The 11,543-nt window shown below is 38.5% G+C and overlaps 1 protein-coding gene across 1 annotated transcript in view; it reads right to left on the bottom strand.

Annotated features, from left to right (window-relative positions):
• The window catches only part of LOC114066980 (pinopsin-like), a 77,598-nt gene extending 66,363 nt beyond the window's left edge, over positions 1–11,235 (bottom strand). Inside the window, exon 1 of the mRNA XM_027902110.1 lies at positions 10,721–11,235. Within this exon, the coding sequence (XP_027757911.1) occupies positions 10,721–11,057 (337 nt within the window). The 5' untranslated portion in view covers positions 11,058–11,235. The remainder of the gene's footprint in view (positions 1–10,720) is intronic.
• Positions 11,236–11,543: the final 308 nt, after the last annotated feature.

Raw genomic sequence — 11,543 nt, forward strand, 5'->3', positions numbered from 1 at the left:
TAGTTATACTAACTTTAGTATTCTAGAAGTGTAGCTAGACAAAATACTTTAAATGGCAAATACTTAGTACGTACATACAATCCTTTGCAAACAACAACTATTATTTAGTTATTGAAATAATAAGAAGGAACAACTACAGTAGAGTAAGAGGCCATTACCTGCTTGTATCTGCTATTAATATTTCTTTACCAAAGGTCTGAGTGCCCACAACTCTAGAAAAGATAATAAAACTTCTAAAACTCATACTTACCCTTGTTAAACACCCCGTGGTGCACTGACCTATAGAGAAAAACTGTTACATGGAGCAAACCAGATGGTGATACATCTACTGCTGTTATCTCAAAGAATATTAAGCTCTGGCTTTGTCTTGCCTCATAACCTGCTTTCTACTCATTAGAAAAAGCCTATATAAATCCTGACTGGCATATTTATCTAGCAGCCTTTCATCCTATTCTTGTGATGCCGTCTTTGCCTCTCACAAGGATATTACTTAGAAATATATTTTCAGTTTTAAGAGGTATATACAGTAAAGCAATCCCCAATGACCTCATGCAGGAACTGCTGGACCTTGGCACTCTTGGGCTGCCACACATTCTTTCTGTGAAAACTGAGCAGTTCAAAAACAGAGAAAAAGTTGTCAGTTTGGATAAATTAGGGCAAACGACTGGGATTTGTTAAAAAGTCTTGCATGAGAAAAATTTCTTGGTGCATCACAGTCAGTGTACAGAACATATACATAATATATGCCCAAGTACCATGTACATACTCAACCCTTCCATTAAGAGGCAGTATTTCCAACTCCTCATCCCCGCCGTGTTAATTCCTACCCTAGAACTGTGTCTAATTAACTCCTGCTGAACTTACACTAATGCAGATGGATCAGCCACAGGCATGACCTCCTATGAAGTGCTTGTTCTGCTGTGCAGAAGGGAAAGGCAGTGCAGCCCAACATGCTCTGCCTTGGGCTGCCTGCTGCAGCTCCCTAACAGTTTACCTAATTTAATTAGGGTGATTAAACGTGTCAGTCTAAGAAGGTCCCCCGGTAACACCACAAACAGCCTGAGGACAGAACAGAAATAACCCAAAAACTGTAAATTTGGCAAACATTAATGCTTCAGCATGCACACGCACATAAGAATTAAGTCCAATGCAGACCCACTGTACTGAACCACCGTGTGTCCTAAAATTTTCATCAGGACAAGTTAAAGGGGATATATGCTTTTGTAAAATTCATACCATTTCTTAGCTCAAAGTGCTATTCCAGTACTATCTCAGAGGTCGTACTAGACTTGGACAACACTTAGAGATTAAGCAATAAAATGCCATACAGATGAACTGACTAATAGTTTTGAAACTTTGAAATTGCTGGAGTCCTAATCTAAGCAAAGTTTTACATTGTTGTTTTTAAGAGTATCTGACTATTCCTCATGAAAAATTTTCACAATCAAGTCTGGTTTTTTTGATGCCTTTTTTTTTCTGATAGTTACTTGGTCCTGAACAAATTTCTACTGTTATAAATCTCCTCAAAGATAATTCAGAATAAACCAGTTTCCATCTATTGACTAATTTGAAGCCTGTTCACTTTGATTCCTTCTTGCCATAGTTATCTACTATTTCTGCACTTGACTGCATTAGTGGAACAAACAGAAACAACAGAAAATGGGAAGGGAAAAGAAACAGTTGAAGATATAATTGAAAAACACGCTAGAAAATTTGCAGATAGTGAATGTCTGCCTCTAATAAAACACCGTGAAATATATGTAGATTTTCAGCTTACCCCAGCAAGTCGCTAGCCTTCTGTGTTATGGCTGCTTATTTTCTAAAGAAACAGTAGAATTTTGTATCTGGCCACAGGATGAGACTGTACTTCTAACTTCCTGACATCTGTCTGTAAAACAGGTTTAAGAAACTGCAAACAGGAAAAGTAACATAGTTCTACCACATTTTGGAAAGACTTGTTGGCCATCCTGTGGCCAGAGCAACTGAGCCCAATGCTGATAGCTGGCATGAGAAACCTTCAGCTGAAGCAAGGGAAGTCTGGCATTGTTATAAAGTGGTGGTTTAAAAGATGCTGCCAAGGTGACCTTGATTAGAGGCATTACCATCTGGATCAGATGACAGGGGAGTCAAGCAGCCTCCAGGGACCTGGAGACTTCAGCCTTTTATGAGGTGAATGTTCACCCACCTTCACCCCTTGATCTACACTGGGCCAGCACAGCATCGAGGAGAGACAGAGGTAACCAGGTCCTGAGCTGCTCAGGAGTCAAAGCACAGGGACATCTCATAGAAATGGGATGGTGGGGAAGGAAATGTCTACTTGGAGTCATACTCCCTTGCATTTGCTGTCTGCAGATATCAAATATTCCTCCTGTCTGTATCAATCATGGAAAAGATTGGAGCAGACAGAGGTAAGAGTTAGTATTGAAAAAAACACCAAACAACCCATAACAAAACCAAATCCACAAATCTTCCAGAAATAGGAGGCATTTGGATTTTTAAAGTGGTGAATCATGTTAGCTGAGAAATCCACAGAAGCAGTAAATGGTCTGCAAACCAATACAAGCTGTGGTTTATTATTAGACATTACTGCATCTTTGGTTTCAGAAGCAGTTTTTCAGCTAGTGTTGATATTTAGAAAAACACAAATGTAAACAGGATAACTCCAGCTTTCAAAGAAACTTATTTTTCCATGTCAGCACACTCTTTTAACAAAATTATTTTCTCACTTGATAGACTTTTCTAATTAGAAAAATGGCAGAAACACTAACATAAAAAAAAACCAAAAAAAAAAAAAAAACAAAACAAAAAAAAGAAGAACCCAACCCTAGTGAGTACTTTAAGTATGGAGTATCTGCCACAGCTGAGAAAATAGGGGAGGTAGAAGGGAAATTAGTAGGTATCACCTATTATTTTGTCACCACTTGGAACTATGCCAATGGTTCTGTGTCCCTTTTATTACTGAAAAGCCTGTAAGTTTCATTTGCTTACTAGACTAGAAGATTCTGCTTACATGCTTCCTAAAAAAAAAAAAAATAGACATAGAAAATGAATGTCATCAGTTAAGAAAATGTCACTAGATATATAAACTTGGATTTAAACAGCCAAAGATAATATCCAGGCTCTGGTATACCTCAGGGCCTACAACAGAAGCTTAAAAATGTTCCAAAAATTACTGAATTCTGTCCCGATTTGTCAGCATGCAGATGGTCTAAACAGTTCCTAGAGATTATTAAACACAGACTTAAAAATAACATGATTTGCCTTTCACAAGCAAAGTCCATTAATACATATTTTTTTGATTGAATGTTGATTATTTACTGGGCCCTAGTTTATTTCGTTATACCCATCGAGGGACCAAAAAGCCAGCTACATTTTAATGACATATTTCTTCACATCTGTGTGACCTGACTACCAGCAGAGCTGTTTTCTGCTTTTTCCTAAATTAACAGAAAACTGACATCAGGTATAGCAATGCCTGCATTATTGCCATGACCCAGGATAAGGGAAAAGGGCCTGCAAATGTCAGTGATTAAACTGTTCCATTATCTCCAACAGAGCTTACATACATGACCTTTTAGACTCAATTCACCATCAGGATAATTTTGCAAGAAATCCAATGTGGTCTTTGCATTTAAACTCCTATTCAAGGTATCCATGTGAGCTGATTTGTGTACTGTTATTTGTGTACTTCCTTGCATGAAGTCCCTAGTGTTCTGCAACATGGTTCATAACATAGAACCAAAACTATGCAACCAAACTGCAGGCATGGCTGTCCAATAGGAAGCATCAAACGTAGACAGAAATCTGTAGTCACTTGAACATGCATGGAAACAGACTCTGGGCATGGGCTGAACATTGTTGTACATCGACAACTGACAACTATGCACAAAAAAGGCCAAAGAAGTTACTGATTCCCTTACAGAATTCTACTGTTCTTCTGAACCTCTGTCCAGGGACACATACACAAGCTGTTGTCCACCCTTTACTGTTGGTATCTCTGCATGTTTTTTGCTGATTTTTTTTTGTACAGGCATTAGGAAAACAGATTCTAGATTATCATACAACAAAACTTGTCAGAAAACATTAAGGATGGCAGGTAAGAGAAAATATGTCTCCACCTACACGTCTGCTGATGCAAGCTGAGGGCACCTGAGGATCAGTGACCAGTTCAGAGCACACTCTAGTTCCTGTTTAAGCCATGTGCTTGAATTTCTGCTCTGCTAAAAGCTGAGAGAGAGAAGGAAGAGGAAATTGTTGGGGTTCTGGGGCACTCCACAGTCCTACTGCAATATGGCGTGGAGATGGGGCTCAGCTGGAGCTGCTCAGGCCAGGGAAGGGAGAAATAACCAGGCCTGGTGATACAGACACCAACTGCACACCACAAGATCTGACCTATCACCATTGGGCATCAACACCCATAATCTGTAACACCCTATAAACATGGGCAAATTGAATGACATCAAGAAGGCAAAACCTTCTCTTATCCTAAACCAGTGTTCAAGCACCTACCAGACTGAAGTCTCTGATTTCAGGAATAACTCTTAAAGTACAACATAAGGTCTTCCATTTCCACTTTCTCTGCATGGCATGATTTCTTCCTTATCACATTTTCCAAAACTTTTGCCCAAGTTGTCTCCCCACTTGAAGCATGTAAATTGAACAGACAACCTGGTATTTACGGTCTACAAATTACTTGTAGGAAGAACAGACAGCATGTTCCCTACATGACGAATTTGAGATCTTAAGATCAGAAAGAGGACTTGGGCACATCTTCATGGAAATACAACAGTCGTCTTAAAAATACTCACTCTGAACAACTATTCTAAGTGATTTCAGCTTTGTGCAGTGTTTTATGCTGATAGGAAATGGAAATAAACCAAACATCCAAGAAGAGGATACTGAAGTGAGGAGGGAATCATAATCAAAAGTAAGAAAATTACAGAAAGACAAAAGGAGCAATAAGCACCCTATTTATGAGGGTCATCTCATGACTCCAGAGAGGTACAGAACAAGTATCTACTCCTGAGCTTGGGTTTCTTTCATAGCCAGTGGAAATAGAGGGGTTCTTAAGGGCACAGCTCACATCATCCTGAAGAGAATGTCTCAAATACGTCAGACAGTTTGCATGCTAGCAATACAAATTTGGCTTTCTATTGATTATAAAAGAAGCCTTCGGGCTTGGAAAATGGTTTTAGTCACATGACTCCATGTCTCTAAGGGATTGAGCACTTCATTTTTCCATATAAATATGGCCCTGAAAACTGTAATTAATAATATAGCATTACCTCATTAATCATTTAAATAAAAAGTATAGCAGGCTAACTTGAGTTTCCCTAGAGAGGAGATGCCACAGAGGAGGTCAGATTACATATCTCCTTAATAAGTACTTTCCTGTTTCCATTTACCATACAATTTAATGCATATTAAGTGCTTGAAATTATGTGGAAAAATTCAGGACAAACTTTCAGTTGTTACACTGTATTAAAATAACTAAAGCCCTCTAGGTAATGACATTTCTCCTCTTAGATGAAGGAACTAGAAACACCTTTGACCTACTTTCATGAGTCAGGCACCTTCTTTGCTACCCCTCTCTTTGAGCAAGCAGACTATTTCTGCTACTGACCAACTACTGATGGAAGCTTGCACGGGTCACATTAACTGCAGGCATAACAGAGTCTATGCATTTCAAACAGAGAACATTTCTATGGTCTGTTTGCAGAACTATGTTTTCCTAAATGCTACTGATTAGCTGTTCTTGCTATCAGCTATATTTATAGAAATATCACCTTTAATTCCATCCAAGACCACTGGAAAAGGAGCTGTCCACGGTCTGCACCCAGGTGAGGAGCTGCTAAGTGTGCCTTTGTACTGGGAGGTGAGAACTTGCTGCATCAAGGCTCAGAAAACTTTAGACTTGATCCAAAGGATCAAGCCAAGGGAGATTATGTCTTTACTCATGGAAATAAATGCGTCTTTTCACAGGAGAGTAATTTCTTACATCTGAGGTCTCAACTGCATCTCATAAACAGGGAATTTCCAGTATGTTAGAAGTCTGTACTCTAAAATAAGTACGTAAGTTTAGTGCAATGAGTCAAAAACACAGCATATGAAATCAAGATAAAATATTAAAAAGAAAATTATTTTTAAGGCATTTGTTCAAGGCAGCTGAACTTTAAAGAAAAAAACATGAGCAGCTCCATTTCTTATTCTGTGTCTTCTCTGGCAGTTTACAAGGGAATAATTCAATAACTGATTTAATATGACTAAAAAGATTATCTACCCCTAGAAGTGAGTGCTACAGGGTTTTTAAAAAGATTAATTTTAAATTCCTCATTTAGATATGACCTTGATTTATCAATGGACATAAAGACATGTCCAGATGCCCTATTTCAGTACAAAGAGGTTTAGAAACATAGCCCTCCCTGGTATCCAGGACAAACAGGATGCTGTGCAGTAAGACACAGCCTCAAGTCGCAGAGTTTTCACATGGCATAGGCATCCCTGGGTCCTCTAATCTGAATTCATTTTTAACAGTGAAATTTTGGAATCAAAATTTCTCAGACAAACTTCCAGGTATTTTAACAACCATGAAGGTTAAGAAAGAGAAAACAACCAGCAGACACCTGAAAACAAGAGCTAAGAGGTCAACAGTCACAGAAATATCCCTGCTAGTAGTGTGCCTTGAAACTTTTCCTGTATTAGAATCTAGTGTTGGATTTCTGGAGCCAGAGAAAGCTCTTTGTCTTTCCCATATGTTTTAATCTACTTAATAGTTAATCCTGACATATAATAGTGATTCTGAAAATGAACTCCAGAATTCATCTGGTCCCAAATTCTGCTTGTCCTACATATTTTGGGAAGTCTACATTAATGGAATGTTTCTGAAAATTTTCATCTGTCCAGAGATTTGTAGTGTTTAAAAAGACACTGGAGAGATTATGTTGAGATGAAGAGAACTGCAAGACAAACCTAATCTTAGGACGGCATATCACTTCATATATATATGGGCTCTATGGGAGTACTTTACTAAATAATATATTTTTCCTAAATTAAAATCTAATGTTTAATAATTTTATTATATATTTAACTGTCCTTATTTCACCTTGCTTGCAAAGTTTACTCGGAGTTCAGTTGGGAAAACGGATCGTGTCCCTGTGTCCCTTTTCATGTTTGCTTAAATGTATAACCATGAGCTTGTCAAACCACCATGACTAAGTGGTGGGTAATGGGAGCAAATTTAAAAAATCCATCCATTTCCCCAACTCAGTGACATGTGCAGTTTCCACTGCTGTGACCTATTTAGCTGCAAACATGCACAAGCACCAGAATAAAATCATTTATGCTGCAAACAGACCATGCTGTTTCTTCTCTAGCTCCATTCCTAATGCTCCCCCGGATGAAGACCCCACAGCTCTTACTTCCATAGCAGATCTCATGATATCTAATTTTCTCCTTAAAATCCCGTTTACATGTTTATTGATCAGCATCTGCACTTCCTGATAGCTTTAAAACCTTCTGCTTTTTGTGAATGGTTTGAAACCACAAAGTAGACGTGGGGAAAACAACAAGTAATTAAACCAAAAAACCTTCACTTTGTCCATATTTTTTTTCCCTTGTGTCTATGGCAACCCCCCGGTGCTGGTTCTTGAGTCATGATTTTAAGTGCCTGGGGTAGGCAATGGATCGTTCAGTAAATAACTTACTTGATTTCACACTAAGTGACATCAATGTACTGTCAATACTGTTGGAAGAAGAATCAGATCTGTTTTCCAGATCACCTTCCAGGGCAACAGTCATGTGATTTCAAAAAAGGTAAGAGACTTTAGAGATTAAAAGAAAAAAAAAAAAAAAAAAGAAAAAAGAGTGAATCTCACCACGCCTTTATGTTTGAAACAAATCTCAGCTTTCTGCTTTCATTGTCTCAGGTTTCCTCCAGGCCACAAACCTGGAGGATAACACCTTCACTCTTAATTCAGTATGAAACCCAAAGGAGGCTTTCACAGTATCACCAAGAAAAAGTGAGAGGCAAAAAAACCCCATATTAAAATACAGTATTTTCAGATGCCTTTTAAGAATTAAATGTATTTTAAAATATTTTAACAGTTTGAATGTGGGTTGGAACTAGATGGTTTTTGAAGTCCCTTCCAATCCAAACCATTCTATGACTCTATGATTATACTCAGTAACTACACTGCACCAATCAATGTCTTCAACCATCAGTTTATGACACAGAATATACATGATTTTCCATATCTTCAGTTTCTGAATCACTACAATAAGTTTTATACAATTTTTCCAAAGGTCACAGAAGACAAGGAAAATAATCCTACAATTAATGAGATGCTATTTGTTTTTTGTTTTAGCAATAATACCTGCAAGTCTCAATGAAACCCTCACAACTCTCTCATGTTACTTTCTAATAGCCACAAAAAAATTTAACAATTCCATTCAATGGATCCTTGTTCAGTCTACAGTATTTACAGTGCACACTGAATGTTAAAAATTAAAATTTAAAAAAAAGCCTTTTGTTTTCAAGTGCTATGAAGACATGAAAAAGCCATCAACACACTGCAAACCTACAGTAGCTCTTTTTCAGCACATTCTGGAGTACAAAAAGTCATAAAACCTGATGAATAATGGTATTTATCAACAGATACAATTTGTTTATGGACATATAAATGTTAGGCAGCCTGCTCCTAGTAGTTCCTTTAAGGATGTTGTTTTCTTTACGTAAGTAAACATCTTTTAATTGTAACTCTGTGAACAAACTTCTTCAGTATGCCCTTTATACCCACTGATGAAAGAAAAAATGTGAGCACTGCAAGACTGTCACGAGCACTGTGCACTACCTGCACTTAGGCTGCCTCAGCTGCCCAGGACACCCTGCTGACAGGGCCAACATCACTCAGAGGATCTGAGGTCACCTTTGGCATTCTGGGTTTTGCCGTTTTGTTTGCTTGTGTGTTCCTTTATGATCTAATCCATTTTAAGAACTACAGCAGAAACTCTTACATCAAAAGAGGTTAGCACAGAAATCTGCACTCCTGCCAATTTATACAGATCTGACTTTGAAGAATTATTCTACAATCAGGTCACCCCAGGAGAAACTTCCTCATTTGCAGGTTGAATTCCAAAGTCACTGGGGTGGTAACTCACATGTATCCTGACAGCAGCCAACAGCTTCAAACCATTAACATACTTTTTCCTAATCCCAAAAAAACTCCACCCTTCCCCCCCCCCTTCAAATGTTATTCTTCCATCCCACTGATAAATAATAATAATAAAAAAGAGGCTAAATCAAACAAGGGAGAAAAGCAGTCCTAACTTCTTTCTTCCCAAGAAGACCAACTACAGAAATACCGAAATTCATAAAACTCACAAAAATGGAAATGAAACCTGTAAGACCTGTCATTCTGCTCTGCACAGACCAAACCAAAAACAACCCACCAAAACAAGCCGAAGTATTACTGATGGGGTCTATTTTTGGATGGCCAAAGTGCTTTTATGTTACACATTGCTAACTCCCAAGACTTCCCTTTGGGCAAAACAGCAGCTTCCCAGGGGAAGCTGCCAGGCTGCATCAATGGTCATCAGTGCAGAACACATTTGAGGAAGGGACAGGTACCAGAGACCACACCACTCGAAACAGCAAAAGCTTATAATTCAGGTAGAAAACATGGATTTGGATGCACCACTGGCTTCTACACCAAGAACTGTGGGCCAAAGAGCCTGCAGGAGATGCACTGCAATCCAGGGTGCGAGAAGAGCCAGGCTTGCGCTCGTCCTGTCCTGGTGGCCTGAAGGCACCAAAGCAAGGATGTACAGCAAGAGGGAGCTGTACCGAGTCCCCCAGTCTGGGTGAGATAAGGATCACACCTAGACATGCACCCACAGGCCAGTTTATGCCTTAATCAATCTTTTTTTAATATAAGAATATATGAAGAAAGAATCACTGCTTGGTGACACAAATCTTAAAGCAACAAGCCACCTTGGAGGATGAAGGCTTCCCTGTGTCTGTACTTTGTCCTTTATCTTTTTTAACAATTAAAGTAATTTCCAGTTAAAACATTTATATCCAGCAGTAAAAAAGCTGGTTGCAAAAAAGTTTTGTCTGGTCAAGATAAAGAACACTGAATGCTTTTACCATCACTTCTGACAAATCTATTCCTAAGACTTAATTTGCTGTTGAATCTGCAAGGATGTAATTTTAAAATAAAAATTTTGCTTTGCAGGAGAACGGAAAGCATGTAATAATGAAAACTCATTATCCCGGACATGAGGTATTCATATTATAGATTGACAGATAATTACTAATGGTAAAGACAGTACTTTCAGGTGGCTTTATTTATGTTAGAAATAGCACTGAGGGACCTGTAGTTCTGCAATGGCACAGATTTTTTTGAAAAAGAGGGAAGTATTATATACATTCATACACTTAAACTCTTTGAAGTGGCTTGCCTCTTTCTATATTCCACTTTTAACTCTTAAAACATAAGTAATTTCAAAGAATGCGATATGTTAGGAAATACTCACTAGATCTCCACTTCTCTCTCATAAAGTCTTTTGTCAAATGTTTTAAATTATGGATTTCAGTTGTGTTTGACCATAACATGGCAATTAAAGTATCCTTCTGTTTAGCACAGAGCAGCATTGAGCTCACTGATCAAGTTGCTTCAGTATTAAAAAAAAGGAGAGTAAAGAATTACCATTGAATTCTTACCAAAGCAGGAATTGACAAAGCCATACCACCTACAAGCATGCTCCCCTCCGATCCACTTGCCACGGATGTTAGATGCAAAACTGAGGGTAGTGCCTGAGATGCACACTAACATGTCACTGATACTGATGTTCAGGAGGAGCATGTTGACCGGGTTACGAAGGGGTTTAAATTTGCAGAAGAGGATGAGGACAATTAAGTTATTCAAGAAACCAAAAACCAAGATAAATCCAAGAAAAACAGCCACTACTGTGTGCCCACTTCTCGTGAGTCCAGCCCTTGGCTCAACAGGATCTGCAGGTGCATCAAAGCTCAAGTTGTATGTCCAAGTGTGGTTCATTTTGGACTTTGGCACATATCAGTGGGGGCAGAGATGCTGGGTGCCTGTGGCTGAAGTACTCCAGCAGTTTCCCAGAAGAGTCGTTCCATCACAGGTCAAATAATCTCAGAAGTCTTCTGACCTTTGCTTAGGTAAGATACCTCTTGCATATTTATGCAGATATGAAATACTGTATATGCAGCACAAGAGTATTTTCCTGCATTCTGTCTTTCCAGTGGTCTGCTCTGCAGTAACTCCAGGGCAGCAGAACCAAGCAAAAAATCATGACAAATTCATCTCTGTTATTTAAACCTAAGATCATGTTAGATGATCTTTTCTTCTGCTCACAATGGAAGATATTTTAAAAAGATGCTTCAGCATGGTCTCCTCTTTCACAGTAAACGGACAGCCCTAGCAAGGGCAGCTGCCATTGTTTCCTCTGACAATGGGTGTCTTTCTGAAAATACAGAAGAAAAGAAATGGTAAAAACAAAACAAGTCCATAAAA

Source organism: Empidonax traillii, unplaced genomic scaffold (genome assembly GCF_003031625.1).
Source record: "Empidonax traillii isolate 1590-97213 ecotype Southwest subspecies unplaced genomic scaffold, ASM303162v1 scaffold841:size302398, whole genome shotgun sequence".
Classification (NCBI taxonomy): Eukaryota; Metazoa; Chordata; class Aves; order Passeriformes; family Tyrannidae; genus Empidonax; species Empidonax traillii.